Source organism: Aspergillus sydowii, assembly GCF_001890705.1.
Source record: "Aspergillus sydowii CBS 593.65 unplaced genomic scaffold ASPSYscaffold_1, whole genome shotgun sequence".
Taxonomy (NCBI): Eukaryota; Fungi; Ascomycota; class Eurotiomycetes; order Eurotiales; family Aspergillaceae; genus Aspergillus; species Aspergillus sydowii.
The window spans coordinates 4,466,101-4,480,861 of record NW_024467859.1 but is presented as its reverse complement, the minus strand read 5'-3'; the positions used below and the strand labels follow the sequence as shown (position 1 = coordinate 4,480,861).

The 14,761-nt window shown below is 52.2% G+C and overlaps 8 protein-coding genes across 8 annotated transcripts; 5 read left to right on the top strand and 3 right to left on the bottom strand.

The window, feature by feature from the left end:
• Positions 1-83: 83 nt before the first annotated feature.
• ASPSYDRAFT_139789 (uncharacterized protein) lies at positions 84-1,477 on the top strand (the record flags this gene model as incomplete). Its single annotated transcript, XM_040840983.1, has 2 exons — positions 84-249; positions 441-1,477. The coding sequence occupies 2 exons, from the start codon at positions 84-86 to the stop codon at positions 1,475-1,477; spliced, it is 1,203 nt and encodes a 400-aa protein (XP_040708794.1).
• An 83-nt stretch (positions 1,478-1,560) lies between these two features.
• Positions 1,561-1,962, bottom strand: ASPSYDRAFT_128258 (uncharacterized protein; the record flags this gene model as incomplete). The annotated part of the gene is made up of 3 exons (XM_040840488.1): positions 1,870-1,962; positions 1,761-1,816; positions 1,561-1,708 (listed from the first exon to the last, which is right to left on the bottom strand). The coding sequence occupies exons 1-3, from the start codon at positions 1,942-1,944 to the stop codon at positions 1,561-1,563; spliced, it is 279 nt and encodes a 92-aa protein (XP_040708793.1). The 5' UTR covers positions 1,945-1,962.
• A 2,241-nt stretch (positions 1,963-4,203) lies between these two features.
• On the top strand, positions 4,204-5,241 carry ASPSYDRAFT_84971 (uncharacterized protein; the record flags this gene model as incomplete). The annotated part of the gene is made up of 1 exon (XM_040851449.1): positions 4,204-5,241. One exon carries the CDS (start codon positions 4,204-4,206, stop codon positions 5,239-5,241), a length of 1,038 nt encoding a protein of 345 aa, XP_040708792.1.
• Positions 5,242-5,741: 500 nt separating this feature from the next.
• Positions 5,742-6,908, top strand: ASPSYDRAFT_26952 (putative RING finger domain protein; the record flags this gene model as incomplete). Its single annotated transcript, XM_040844340.1, has 3 exons — positions 5,742-6,206; positions 6,274-6,532; positions 6,586-6,908. 3 exons carry the CDS (start codon positions 5,742-5,744, stop codon positions 6,906-6,908), a joined length of 1,047 nt encoding a protein of 348 aa, XP_040708791.1.
• Positions 6,909-7,028: 120 nt separating this feature from the next.
• Positions 7,029-8,027, bottom strand: ASPSYDRAFT_26951 (DNA/RNA non-specific endonuclease; the record flags this gene model as incomplete). The annotated part of the gene is made up of 1 exon (XM_040844339.1): positions 7,029-8,027. One exon carries the CDS (start codon positions 8,025-8,027, stop codon positions 7,029-7,031), a length of 999 nt encoding a protein of 332 aa, XP_040708790.1.
• Positions 8,028-8,878: 851 nt separating this feature from the next.
• Positions 8,879-10,435, top strand: ASPSYDRAFT_54363 (BCS1 and AAA domain-containing protein; the record flags this gene model as incomplete). Its single annotated transcript, XM_040848840.1, has 1 exon — positions 8,879-10,435. The coding sequence occupies one exon, from the start codon at positions 8,879-8,881 to the stop codon at positions 10,433-10,435; it is 1,557 nt and encodes a 518-aa protein (XP_040708789.1).
• A 69-nt stretch (positions 10,436-10,504) lies between these two features.
• ASPSYDRAFT_75439 (cytochrome P450) lies at positions 10,505-12,100 on the bottom strand (the record flags this gene model as incomplete). Its single annotated transcript, XM_040850797.1, has 1 exon — positions 10,505-12,100. The coding sequence occupies one exon, from the start codon at positions 12,098-12,100 to the stop codon at positions 10,508-10,510; it is 1,593 nt and encodes a 530-aa protein (XP_040708788.1).
• ASPSYDRAFT_362006 (Zn(II)2Cys6 transcription factor) lies at positions 12,036-14,697 on the top strand. The gene is made up of 7 exons (XM_040845400.1): positions 12,036-12,491; positions 12,560-12,573; positions 12,624-12,638; positions 12,699-12,794; positions 12,861-13,150; positions 13,200-13,524; positions 13,602-14,697. The coding sequence occupies exons 1-7, from the start codon at positions 12,469-12,471 to the stop codon at positions 14,459-14,461; spliced, it is 1,623 nt and encodes a 540-aa protein (XP_040708787.1). The 5' UTR covers positions 12,036-12,468; the 3' UTR covers positions 14,462-14,697.
• The last annotated feature ends 64 nt before the right edge of the window (positions 14,698-14,761 follow it).

Sequence of the window (14,761 nt, the reverse complement as noted above, 5' to 3'; positions counted from 1 at the left end):
CGTCAACAACAAGCGACCGGCGACAAAACCATGAATGAGCCGACGTCTTACTTTACTCTTATACACCAACCGCTGAGTTCATTATGCCAAGGACACTCCCTTGGCTTACTGGTGCCGGAACGACGAAACGAGAGCCGAATTCGCCAGCTCCAGCGATAAAGCGTACTTCGAGCCCGCGGGTGAAAAGTGAACATGAGACACCAACGAGGAAGGAGACATCTACGTCGAAGAGGGACTTTTTGAAGTCTTGTGCGTATTGCCTTGAAGTTCTCCAAAGTTCTCCTTGATTTTGGGGTGTGCTTCTACTGGATTTGACTGACTGACATTTTCTGTTCTCTAGCTCCAAGCCCTCCGTCCTCACCGATTTATCGCTGTCCATCGGAAGAGTGCGTTCGTCATGTTCTTAGCGAGGTTCAGATAGAGCGGTACTAATAAGCAAGCTAGATTTCTCCGCGAAGGCCTAGATCAAGACGATATCTACATGATGGTCGAAGACGAGTTCTACTCAGTTGCGCAATCCTTCACGCAGCATCTCCACTACGCGGAATACATACGCCGGAAGAAAGAGGCGAAGGCAAAAAATGCGGATACGATCGCAGATATCGCGAGACCGACCGACGGAGGGACGCCGATGAGCGATGAGATTAAGAAGAAATACGCCGCAGAGGATCTCAAGACGAGGCAGAAGGAGGGGATTGATGGAGCATTAGGGAAGCAGGCGGGAGATGGACGCGACGAGGACGCGGGCGATGACTTTGAGGCGGAGAATTCGTGGGCCGGGACGCATCTGCAGGACCTTATGCTGAGTCCGAGGAGAGTGAGGTCGCTGGTGGGGTTGCAGAAGGTCAAGTCTTCAACGAGGGCAGCGGCCGGATTCTCGCAGTCGTCTGGACTGCGGTGCGATGATGGCCTTACTAGCAGTAGCCCTGGGAAGGTGGGCAATAAGGAACCCGTTGCGTTGGAGGAGACTACTGACGATGACGATCTTGATATTGGGATGGGTCATTCTACTCCGACGGTTGTGAGAGATCATGAGACGTCTAGTTCGGGATTATTGCGAAACACACCTTCTACGGTGCGCCCGTCGCCCAAGTTGATACAGCCTACGAGCCGAAAAAACCTCAGTGTTCAGTCACATCAATCTCCGGTGCCCACGGAAAGAAACCATACTTCCTCGAGCTCGGGGTCTCTGCGTCATTCACCTCCGACGCGACCTGCCGGGGATAAACGTCCATACGGGGGTGTCAAGGAGCTACCTTCTACAGAGTCGAAGGAAGACACAGTGTCGAATAATATCCAAGCTAAAAGGAGATTGATATTTGATGACTTTGATGAGCTTCCGGAGCTGCGCAAGCCTAGTATACAACCTGAAAAAAGACGACCCAGTTCTACCAATTTTAAACAGAGGAAACTCGATAACAAGGACATGGGGTCAAAGAAATCACGCCTCAATGAAGTGCCGACTTTCTTGATTTGAGCGACCGAACTCCCCCCAGAAAAAGGCATCAAAACATTTGTTTCCTCCCTTCTGGTGATTCATATCGGTATTCCTTAAAACACTCACTGCGCATCGATGAGCGGGCGAGACATCTTGACGCTCATTCTGCGAACATGACTCCGAATTTTATCCCGTTTCGAGGGTTCCGCCTCGGTCGTGTTCACTACCGCATCCTTCTCGAGTGCCGTGCGGCTGTGCAGGGTAATTGCGCTGCGACATGTCAGAACGATATTCATGCATGGGATACTCAAGGAGTACGGACTCATCATCGGCGAAGAAACTCGGTAACTCTTCCTTTCGGAAATTTGTTGGAGGGCCCTAGTAAATGCACGTCAGCAGGGCAGCCTGCAGCGTCCTGCAAATCGACTCACAATCTCCAAAACCCGATGCTTGTTGCGTGTAAACGGGCTCTTGACCAGACGGTATATTTGCAGGAAGCAGTCCATGGCGAATAACGATCGTTTTATATTTTATTATGCGCGTTTTGATATTGTGAAATAACGAGAGACGAGGTTCTTCTGTGAGCGGTCGGCCACTATATACAATCGGACCGATGCAGGGGAATCTGAAGTCGAAACGAGCGAGCGAACGTATGCTATGCAAGGCTGTTCTATTGGACGAAGCGAAAAGGATATTGAACGAAGGACTATAAATCAACGCAGAAACAATCAAAAGACAAAGCTAAACGAAAGACTAATCGCTCGAGGCAGATTGGACGCCGACGGAAAAAAAAATCAGACCAGGCTTCGGGAACACGAGAGTTATATACTGGATAGAGAACCTTTCGAGGTGTTTCAGGCGATCTGCTGCCATTCATTGCTCCCGTCCAGATTTGGGCGGATCGGCAGTTGTGTGGCACGGGCTAGAATTGGGAGGTATGTGCTGGCTCCTCGCTGCCTGGCATCCGACAGCACATTCCTTTGCTTGACAATCCGTTCCTTCGCCCTGGGAGACACAGACCCGTAATCTCGGGCACGAATCGGGTGGCTACTATTCCGTGGAAAAAGCAAAAATCGTTGATACTGGCTTCTGAAATAACGGGGCGCAGCGTTTGATACTTCTCCTTCAGGCCGGTTACGCCTGAAATGTTACACAGAGAAAACTGTTGCGCAGTGCCTGCTTGCTCCAGCGGCCTTCCCTTGCATATCACCAGCCGGAGCCACGCACGGCGATTCGCTGTCTTCCCAAGGCGTCGGACGAGAATCTCCCCGAGAGATAAATGTTCGGCTGCCTCAGCATCTCAACCTCGAAGCATGGACACGCGAGTGTATCTGCACTCCTTTATTTCCGAAGGGATACTTTACCGAAACCGTTTAGGACCCAAACGTGGCCATATGATGACTCGCGTTTAACTCAGGAAATCTATTCCTGGTGTCTCGGAAATCAGCAGTTCATGCATCCTCCCGAGCCCAGCAATCTGCGACTTTTGGCCGGAGCCGTCCTCGATCCTCAGATTCATCCAAGCTCCACCTACTCGACTGACACATTTCAGATGAAGTGATTCAGATGACGGAATGTCTTTCCGGTCGTCACTAGTATTGCTGTCACCTCGTTCCTTTCGCGGATCGCCTGAGGTAATCTTAATCGGAGAATGTACAAGTATGAAAATGACAGAACATTCCAGCTTGGCTTTTTTGGCATTCCTTCAACCGCGAATCCTGCGCGGGGTTAACGCATGATTGGGCAACGGCCTTCGTCGGAGATAGTATTCCTGACCCTGTCGAAGGACAGCCTATACAAGGGGAGGTCCGATTTTCGTCGCGGCGTCGCGTCCGCGGACGCGGCCCACATGTCGCGGATGGCGAGTGAAATACCTCGAAAACCGAGAGAAATACGTACCGCTCGTCGACTCGGAGATTGGAAGAAGTCCCCAGCCTTTGCTCTCCTCCTTGCTGGATATCGCGCAAGGGCGGGTTTGCATATGCACCTACCGGGTATGTGAGACGGTTACCTACTGGCCGGCGATGGCCTTCGATGTGGGCAAGAAATGGCCACACGGGCTGTGCATAATTTTACGAAGGCAGTGCGCTACATTTGGGATCTGTCTGAACTCTGGCAGAGGACTGGCTCTCCCGTAGAATGCTTTTACGAAGGCAGGTGTCATTTCGCCGCAGGAGCTCCAGGGCTAACTTCTTGTTAGACTTGGATGACCGGGGCCAGGGACCTATTGGATTCATTCCAGATCTAGGATCTATCACGCACCGGCATTGCTTCGGTATTGCTGCTGCTACGATACAGTCGAGTAGTAGTAGGTCTATCATGACCTCGACGGATCATAGACTGATAACGTCATCCAATTGATCACTTTTTGATAATCGTTTTCTGAAAATAAAAACAAACTATGTAATAATCACCAAGTCAGCGGAATCCAGAATATTCCAAGTGCCACCTGGCCTAAGACAGGACGCAGTCCCTGTGCATGGGCGTCCTCTCGGGGGATGTTGTTCCGCTCCGGCCCGTGCGTCAACTTACACTTCCAAGGTGCTTGTGCCCCCTCTTGTTGGCAACTGCTCGACGGAATCAACAGCCGATTGAAGCACCTTTCCGAGGAAAGGGATGGCTGGACAGCTGTAGACAGCCACCGCTCCCTCGAATATGTCAAAGTGTCATTCCGAACCGTCCCTGGGCAGCCACATGAACCTTAACTGTCGCGTCCTGGAGAGCCGCCTGGCCGAGCAGCGAGCTTAAAAAGCTAGTTCGGCCAAATGGTCCGAGATCAACCTTTGATCAGACCCAAGTCAAGCCTGGAGGCATTGCCTGCGGAAATTATCCAGGAGATTTTCCTGCGTTGCCTGGAGATCAATCTCCCGCGAGCCTCTATTCATCTTGCACGGGCGCTCTCCAACCCTATTATATATACATGGCTCGTTAAACTCGCCTTTGCCAAGGCAGATGGCGATGGAGAATCTATCCACACACGACACTTTCTGCCCCCGCATGATGTTGTGGGATACGTTGGCGGCGATGGGCTAAAGGAGCTCCGCACTCAGATTCTTGAGTGCCGTTGGTGCACCCTGCCCTTAATTCGCCGCTGTCAGCTGGCCTTTCTCCAGCATGTTATCCAATTTAAGCGTCCTGACTTCAAAGTCGTTCCAGACGACCAGCACCACCTTGCTGCTTTCGCGGAGTGGTTTGACAACCCGAAACCCTGTTATACTACTTCGAACGGGCAACGCGGCGATCGGGATCTAGTCTTACGGGCCAACCGGCCCGGCAGCGAATTCAATGGATCCGATCCTAAACGCTCGCATGACTATAATGTCGCGGTATGGTTCAATCCCGGCATTGTCGAGGTCTTCAAAGCGAGAGAAGGAGATCCCAAGGGGAAAATCTACTTCGAGCTTCCGTATTGCGAAGGCTCCCATCTGCCAGACAAGCTGCTATGTGCGCCCTGGACGGAAGAAAAGCTCGAGTTTTTTCAGCTAATCTCGACAAGAGCATTCCTTGACAGAGATACCAGCTACGACCGTGCAACTCGCACTCTGCGCCGTCTGATTCGTGATCGCGATTTCCCCATATTTGCGCGACTTCTGGACACCTATGTGCGCATAGAGTGTTACGGGTTCCCCATTATCTGGCCAACCAATAATATGGTATTTCGGGCGGCATTAAAATATGCCGATGAGCAGGGTGACCCTTTCGTTCGCTTACTGGTTGAGGAGCGGTGGGATCATATTGAGTCCGACAGTGCCATTCTGAAAGAGAAGTTGATGAAGAAAATGCTGAGCTGGGGCTATATCTAAGACCCTATGGATCGGCTGTTGGCCTTGATTTGTGGCTTTCTTTATCTTACCGGGTTATATTGGCCACACATGTATATACAACCTTAATATATCTAAGACGAATATAAAAGCCGAGGACTGTTCCTTTGCCCAGACATCGTGCCAATATTCAAGTATTCGTACAGATTACAACTGATTGCCCTTCATATATACAGGAATATTGAAAGCTTGCGAATTCTCACTGGAATTATCCTCAACCACCCAGTGAGTAATTCACGTGACTGTATAGATCTGGATGATCGGCGGGCGGTGAGAGGGAGCTCGACTCCACAAAAATCAAGTCTGGACTCGAGCTTCTTCACCTCTACCTACATATATACATCCCTCCTCAAGAACAGAGTTTAGGGATCCTGCTCACATTCACCCATCCAATGCCATAACCAATCAGCTGAGTCTAGCAAACCTACCTGATTCACCAATCAATACCGTACCAAACTTTGGAAGTACTGTATCTGCCTACAATGGCCCACTCAAAACGCAACACCTCGCTCCCACACTTCACCTCCTACGAGCGCTCCCTTCTCCGAAACAGCTGGGGCACCCAGCGCGGCGTCATCGGCCGCGATTCTTTTATCCCCTTTGGCTCATGCCGACTCTGCCTCCACCCGTCGCGCGCACCGAGCGTCGCATGCGCCCAAAACGGCGACCTATTCTGCCGCGAGTGTGCCATAAATGACCTGCTGTCGCAGCGGAAGGAGATCAGTCGGTTAGAGAAGGAGAAGGAGGAGGCGAGGCGGAGAATAGAGGAGGAAAATGGGCGGGAGGCGGAGGAGGCGAGAGGGAGGGAGGTGAAGGAGTTTGAGATGGTTAGTATGGGGTTTGATGATAGGGGCGATACGAATGGGAATCAGAATAAGAAAAAGAGGAAAATTGAGGAAGAGGAGGAGGAGGGGAAGGAGGCTTCGGATAGAGCTAAGAAGGAGAAGGTGTGTTATTTTCACTTGTCTGGCGTGGTGTTTTTACTGGTTTGCTGACGATCTCTTTGTTGAACAGCCGGACTCGAATAAATCGGCTCTTCCGTCATTCTGGGTGCCGTCGTTAACGCCAGGGATGGATCCGAATGAGGTCACTTTGAATAAGGTTGTCAAGCTGAACCCGATATGTCCAGGGTCTACGGAGACGGATAAACATAGCTACTCACTCAAATCGCTGGTCGATGTGCATTTCACGGAGGAATCTGGGACCGACGGAGCAATGGTGCGGGTGTGTCCGAGCTGTAAAAAGACCTTGACCAATTCAGTTAATGTGATGCGTAAGTCTATGGTTTTGTCAAGTTCGTTATATCGACGCTAATGCTGTCTCCAGTTACAAAACCCTGTGGTCATGTTATATGCAAGCCTTGCGTGGATAAGTTCATGACACCGCATGATGCGCCAGATCCGCACGCATCGAAAGAAGAGCAGGAGAAGACGGCCGAGCTGCACGGCAGAGTACTATGCTACGTGTGCGAGACGGACCTCACACCCCATGACCCAGCACGGGATGACAAGGCTGGCGAGAAGAAGAAGAAGAAAAAGAAGAAGGAAGGGATTCAGCCCGGTTTGGTGGAGATTTCGTCCGAGGGGACGGGATTTGCAGGTCGGGGAGGGAATGTTGCAACCAAGACAGGTGTTTCGTTTCAATGCTAGCTGGACTGCATTGAATGAATGAACGATGTAGTATATCCCCATAAAATCTGTATAGACACATTTCAAAATACACATGTGAGAATGTAAGAAAAAAGGAAAAAAAGATTTACATCACGAAGTCTAGGCCCGCTTCTTCGCATTATTGAACTCCCTCACCACAATATCACACTTGACCTCCTGGCAAAGTCTCTTCCTCCTGGCAGGCTCCAACTTGCTCGCAAACTCAAGCCCACTCGCCCTCTCGACTACCTCAACCGGCACCTCAAACTCCGCCAGCCGCCTCTCATTCGCGATGCGCGCATTCGGCAACACAAACGCACCGAGCGCGACCTTCCCAGTAGGAGCCCCAGGACCCTCCTCCGCATAAACCACCTTATAGAAGTGCGTTGGCACAGCCACATTCGGCGGCGTGCCGATAACCTCATAGTTCACCCTCCATTTCCCATCGGGGTCGCGATGCGGGAGATACAGCGGGCCCGTAACAATCCGGACAGAGGGGTACTTTGACGCGAGATTGCGGCAGAAGTCCTCGAAATGAGCCCAGTAATCGCGGTTGAACCCCTCGCCGACCTGCGGACACATGTTTGTCAGGGCGAAGGTGCCGTCCATGGCCTCCTGGGACCATTTTGCGTCGGCGGCCGGGACTTGGTGTCCGCGGTCGTAGCCGGAGCGGAAGTAGTCAGCGAGCTTGGCGCGGAAGAGAGGCGGGATTGTGGTGTCTTCGAAGAAGGTGCTGTGTTTGCGGTCGGCGTTTTTCAGGGCCAGTGAGGCGGGGGTGATGTGTTCGGCGACCCAGGATGGGTTGCGGGTGCGTCGGTCGTAGGCGCCTGTTAGGGGGAGGGAGGAGATGGTGTCGGCAATAGGACCGGGGAAGCCATATTGGTAGATGCCGGAGGGGTCAACGGGGGAACCGGCCGCGGCTTTACTGGCGAGAGAGGGAGCGGCAGGTTGAGGAGGTGGTGCAGAGACGGTGCTTGTTGGGGGTGGAAGAGTGGTTGGTGTCGGGGCTGGTTTCTGCTGCTGGTGCTGGGGGCCTGGTCGGGAGTAGAACAAGGCAGTGATACCGGCACCCGTGGCGGCACTGGCGGCAGCAATGGCCGCGACGGTGGCCTTGGACATAGCGGTGTTTGTGGTTTGGTGGGAGAGTCGGTGTTGTTGAAGCTATCGGAGAGAAAAGTTTCATGTGGATGCGATGCTGACTCATCCAAACAATAGCCAGGCACCAGGAACAGAAACAGAACAGAGCAGTGTCAGTCGTTGAACGAGGATGAATATTTAATTTTATAAATGAGGATCGCAAGTGTTTGTTTCACCTCGTCTGATTAAATGTGCCCATGACCTGGAAAGAACGCACATCGAAGTCACAAGGCATACTTCAGATGATCTCGTCTAGTACCCCGTGCAGGGCCCATCAAGACCATCACCTACTTGATAATTCCAATAGATCTGCATTTGCAACTAGATTCCTCAGATGGCACAAACCACAGCCAAGGGTGGTATACCCTCTCATCGTCGACCGCGTCCAAGATAGAAACATGTTGCCGCAAGTCAGCGCAGTGAGGCAAGGGGGGCCAACCAAAACACTCAACAATACTCTGTATATCTTACTGTGTAAGTAGGGAAGAGTGTGGCAGTACTTACTGGAGCAGTTTAACAACAGCACTTCTCATCCATGCCTGTTTTTGAACCCGGATTCCATATCGCCCAGGGAGAGCTCTTCCTTGCCACCGCCAGGCTGCAGGCCTGATTTGGTTTAGTGCCATCCTGCCTGCTGTGTTCTTCAGTCCGCGGACGTTGCTGATAATCTTTCTCTCTTCAATACATTCATGATTTTATCCTCTTCATAATACGAAGTGTACGCCATAAATTATTGGATGACCGACAGAGCGACCGGCCTTCCGCAGCTTGACAGCGGTTGATCTGGGAGGGTTTGGAACCCTCTTGTTATCTGCTTGTCCAAATTGTCTACCATGCATTACATGAATTCACACGCGGTGGAGTGGCTGAACGATGCATTGGATGTAAACATCACTGTCCTCGTCAACTTTGGTATAGCCTTGTTTGCAGTGGTAGCAGCCCTCCGCTCAACATGGAGGTCGCTGTATGCCTACGCAGAGAGCATCTGCTTGACAACCGTTTATGTCAAGGAAGAAGACCCTCTCTATCATGATATTCTCCTTTGGATGGACGACCATGTGTTCCAACATCGGAATTTTCGCTCCGTCACAGCAGTCACATCAACGCAGCTCGAGAACAAGAATGCCATGAATACACGCATCGCGGCAGAGAGCCATGGTAAGCATGGTTTATTAGATACCACCTCCTCGATACAGCTCCAGCCCTTCCAAGGCTCTCGTCTGTTCAGATTCAACGGCAGATGGATCCTATTCAGCCACTCGGCTTCCCGTACTAGCAGCGTCAGTAGGATGTTATTGGAAAGCGACGAAGATAAGGTACCGCTGAAGCTACAATGCTTCAGCCTCTCTCTCGATACCCAGCATCAGTTCCTGTATGAGGCAGCGGCATACAGGCGCAAAGTGTCCATGTCCAACGTCACTGTGCATCGCGCTCTCACCACTCCGCGAGGAGACATTCGCTGGAGACGCATCACCTCCCGACCCCGTCGGGACCTCTCAACTGTTATCCTGGACCAACGGAAGAAGCAGGCGCTCCTGAATGACATTGAAGAGTTTCTCCATCTGCGCATCAAGCAATGGTATGCTAACCACGGCATCCCATACCGCCGCGGCTATCTGTTCTCCGGACCTCCAGGAACAGGCAAAACGAGCCTGGCGTCTGCGATCGCGGGAGCATTCGGACTAGACATCTACGTTCTGAGCCTGATGGATTCTAGTATGACCGAGTCCCACTTTATGCGTCTGTTTTCCGAGGTGCCTGAACAATGTGTGGTGCTGTTGGAGGATATCGACGCTGCAGGAGTGACCACGACCAGAGACATAGCCAATCTTCCGGCTGAAAATCATAACACCAATGGTTTATCAAACGATGGCGACGCATCGCAAATGCCTATGAGGAGACGTGCAGAAATTAACACAACGAGGCCTGAAGCATCATCCAACAATGTTTCCTCACAAATATCCCTCTCTGGGTTGCTGAATGCCATAGACGGGATCTCTTCACATGAAGGTCGGATCTTGATTATGACGACCAACGCTCCGCAAGCCTTGGATCGCGCGCTCATACGCCCTGGGAGGGTTGACCTGCATATTCAGTTTGAGTTGCCGTCGAGGGAGGAATTACGCGCACTGTTTTTGAGCATGTATAATGACATGCATATCCAGGAGGAAGGAGATGTTTTGGCCGTTGATGAGAAGAGCAAAGGAGGTGCTCCGTTGGACGAACTTGCAGAAGACTTTGCAGACAAACTACCAGAACGGCAGCTCAGTTTGGCCGAGGTACAGGGATTTCTTTTGCAGCATAAAAAGAAGCCCGCTGACGCCTGTGCCCAGGTCTGGGAGTGGCTTGTAGAAAGGGTAGATGAGAAAGATGAGGGGGTTAGCTCGTAATATCAGGTTGTAATTACTCTGGGCATCCTAAAGTGCAATATCTATTTCATCTAATTGACTTGCTTAACAAAGCTAAACATGAATGTCATCTTCCATCCTAACTCTCCTCCATACCTTCAGCGGCATTGGGCCTGGACTTAGGTTCGTCGTCTCCGGAATAGGGGGATCCCAATCCGGAGATGGCAGCGCAAAGTCGTATCTATGTACCAGCGAGGCCAAAAGAACAGTCTGCTCAAGGTAGCTGATGTTTCGACCAATGCATCCCCGAGCGCCAGTACTGAAGGGAATGAAGTAAGACTGAAGAGACTTTCCCTCCTCGCCTAGCCAGCGCTCAGGCTGGTAGCTGTTATTGTCCTTGAAGATCGATTCGTTATGGTGGGCCACGTATGCAGACATCCTGACTGACGTGTCTCCAGCAATATAATCACCCAGGATAGTTGCGCCCTCAGCAGGAGTCCGCCTTGGAAGCGCAAAGATCACCGGCGGCAGCATTCGCAGGCTCTCGTCCAAACAAGCACGGAGGTATGGCAGGTGCTTCACCTTGGAATAAGGCGCAACCGCATCCTCCTCGTCCAGAACCTCATCCAGCTCCTCGCGCAGCTTTGCCATGCACCGCGGATTCTTCAGCAAGAAGAGCATGACATTGCGCAACGAAATGGCCGTCGTATCAGAGCCCGCATTCATCATAATACTGATCTCAGCCACAATCTCCCCCATTTCCAGATTATGCGACACGCCCTTCTTATCCTCCATCATTGCCGAGAAGAAATCATCCAGCTTCTCACCGGCCAAGTACCGCTTCAACCGCGTCGTCGCCCGGTTATACACGATCCCATTCCAGTCCGCATCCAGCTCCCACAACTGCCGATACTTCGCCGACAGAAGCTTGCTCAACCGCTTGAGCACCGGAAACCAGTCATACGCCCAAATCAGCCTATACGTGACCGTCCCCGACGCCTCACGACACTGCCTGAACGAAACCTGCTTCACCTTGCCATCCATCGACTCCGAGGCAACCTGGTCCCTTCCTCCTTGCTCCAGCAAGCCCAGGTCCTCGCTAAGCCCGATATTGGCAATCGCAGCCACCGTAAAATGGTTCGTCCAGCTGCGGTAATCAACCGTGAGATCCTCTTCCTTGGGGACCGTCATCTCACCCCCGGGGGGAGAAGGGGGAGGCGGCGCTGTGCACCGCGCGTCAAACGCCCGGATGAATCGCCGGGTCATGTCTGCGACTTTGAATTCCCATTCTTCCAGATTCTTGAGTGCGTATGCGCTCGAGAGAACCTTGCGCTTGCGCGCGTGATCCTGTTTGTCGACGACATCGGCGAGGTGGGCGTGACTTCCTGAGGTGTCTGAGTAGAAGCGGTCTTTCACGCAGGGTGTGCCGTGGCCGTAGATGTCCTTTATGGCGGCGGGGTCGCCGTAGGAGAGGGCGTTGGGGCCGATGCGGAGGACCGGGTGGGTTTTGTGTAGCTCGTGCAAGTTGCGAGAGAGGAATCCTTTATGGGCGGCGCGGAGGTAGGGGAAGTCGGAGATTCCGGAGAGAGGGTGGAAGGTGGGATATTGGCGGAGGTGTTTGGGGTCGCGGATGTAGGTTATCAGGGGGAGGAGAAGGTTGGTGAAGGAGAGGTAGGCGAGAAAGAGGACTGCGATTGCCACGAACATTTTGAGTAAGTTACTGGTTCTCAATCAGATAGGAGGTGTTGCTGGGTTGATATAGCCTGGATGAGACTTAGTTAGGGCTTGAAGCTGCGCCCAGATCGGGCTAGCGCCGCCGACGACTCCTCCCGTTCTGGAAGTGGACGGCGGCATTTGACGTTTAGGGCAAAGTACCCCGCGTTAGGGCTGGAGTTTCTTTCTGTCTGCTGTCCACTTGGAGTCCTTTGGATGACCCTGAATGCATCCATCCAGACCCAATCTACGTCGATCGTCAGTATACCGTCGGAAATTCGAACCCGCTTCAGCCCCTCATTTACCCACGCGTTGTCGCTCTTTCATCCCCGCCATCGGACAAACGAGCAGGAAGCGGTATCATGTCGCCGAGGCACAGGCCATGGTGAGTAGAACGCGCCGGCAATTTCCTCCTTTGAGTGTCTGGCATTGTTAACCACGCTGTGATTCAAGTGAGAACTGTCGAAGTATGTACTCCGCCCCTCCATCTTGGTTTAGCTACTGATAAGATATGCAGAGCAACATGTGAAATGTGAGTCCTTGATTAGTCGTAGACCAGGGTTATGGTGGTTCTGCATGTTAACCGCCCCAGGCGAGGGATATCCAACGTGTGCCCGATGCCAGAGGTCGAACCGCGAGTGTCGACGTGTCGAGACGAAATGGAGGTTTCGTCATTCCATCCCCGCAGGTTTGTCTGCTGTTATTTGCCTAAGCTATTATTCCTTAGCTTATGGTGTTGTTGACTAGAGATTAGTGCGGCATTTTGACAAAACGCCCAAGTATACCCAGCCCAGCCCTAACTACCTCGCCTTGAACAGCACGCCGAACGAAGTCTCAGTCTCTCCACAAACACCGCATTCCTCATTTTCCCTTTCACGGCCAACATCTGCGTCTACTCCCGGAAATAGATCTAGATTCCACCTTCCAACTCACACTTCAAATCAGGGAACTACATCCCTGCGAGCACACCATGTCCCCTGGCCGCGCATTAGTACCAGAGACGCCTGTCTCCTGCGATACTTCACTGAAGACCTCTCCCGATGGGTATACTCTCCCCGTTCTTCATTATTATCCAACTACTAAAACCGTCAAGTTCGACCTCACAGACCCGCAGCGACACTTTGCAACGGCGATCCCCCAACGAGCTCGCGAATGCTCGACGCTCCTTGACGCCATCCTCGCCGTCTCAGCTCGCCACTTCAGCACCCTTCCCGAACACCAGAAACTGCAACTCATAAACGCCTACGGTCTCGCCCACACCCAAGTCCAGGACTTGAATATCACAGAGGAAACAGTAATCCACTATCATAATAAATGCATCACCGAGCTACGCATTCTCGCCGACGAGCCGGACGCTGTCATGGACGAGAACCTACTCGCGGCGGTCGTTGTGCTGAGGTTTTTCGAGGAGTTGGATAGTATGGATACCTCCCCTTCTTACCCCTTATATCTACTTAGAAAAGTAGAATGAAGACTAAATTCGTTATCTGTTTAGACCCCTTCATAAACCCACCCACCGAAACAGCCCTGCAAGGCCTGCACGTCTTTCTCCGCGCCCAAGCCTCATCCGCACTCTCAAGCGCCCCAGGCCCCCGGAAAGCAGCATTCTGGATCGGGTTCAGGCAGGAATTCAACCTTGCGTTCTCGCAGCAGCGCACGATACGACTGCCGCTGTCTATTGCCTCGTCGTATCTCACCTTCGACGACGCGCCGGATCATATCTGGACGAATCGGCTGATTGTGATTGGGACATATGTGTTGGAGTTTTGCTATGGCAATCCCAATCCCAATCCCAATCCCAACCCCAATGGCGAGGGTGATTGCAACAGAGATAGAAGTGATAGTAGGTACGAGTATACAGATCTAATTGCATTAAGGGACAAATGGGCCGAGAAACGCCCGCGGTCATTCGCACCTATCTACGTCGAACCAAGCTCCGACAATAGTAGTACCCATCAATATCATCTCTTCCCCCGGATCTGGTACATGGACGACTGCCACATCGTCGCCGGCCAAGTCCTAGGTATGCTCGACATCCTATTCATGGCCTACTCGCCGCATATACCGCGGATTGGGCCTGCTCGGCTCGAGTGCGTCGAGGCCGTGGATGCGAAGATCCGCGCGACGGTGCTGGAGATGTGCGGGATGGCGCTGTCGAATCAGCAGTCGCGGCCGGCGGGGCTGACGGCGTGTATTGCGATTAATATCTGTGCTGATCGGTTTACGGATGCGAGGGAGCAGAGGGCGTTGATGGAGTTGGTGGTTAGTACCACGCTGAATAGTAATTATTGGCCGACGACGGAGTCGCAGGCGATGTTGAGGGCGGCGTGGAGGTGGGATGATGGGGGTCTTTGAACTGAAGCGAGAGGGTATATGGAGTATCTTTATTATCATTCTGTAGGCTTTGTCTATATGGCAGATTGTACTGGAGGAGCGCTTCGGCAAATCTATCTAACACAATATGTCTATAAAGCATCATTGCAACGGCCAGTATATCGGTGACTTGAGAGCGACTCTTTCTCAGCCGGAAGTCATCATTCCTGTTCCAGATTGGAAGGGGTCTTATAAGTTTAGATAGCAGTGGCATGCCATCGTTCGGCAGTTGTGTTAGCAAAGTCTAGCGTCGCTGGTATCTGCTCTCGCGAAGCGGGTCCT

Bases quoted from the DNA above. Each gene is read 5' to 3' on its own strand.
- ASPSYDRAFT_362006 (XM_040845400.1), top strand. From the start codon at position 12,469: ATGTCGCCGAGGCACAGGCCATG. The intron at 13,151-13,199 runs GTATACTCTCCC...AAAACCGTCAAG, and splicing joins CTGAAGACCTCTCCCGATGG to TTCGACCTCACAGACCCGCA. The intron at 13,525-13,601 runs GTATGGATACCT...TTATCTGTTTAG, and splicing joins GTTTTTCGAGGAGTTGGATA to ACCCCTTCATAAACCCACCC.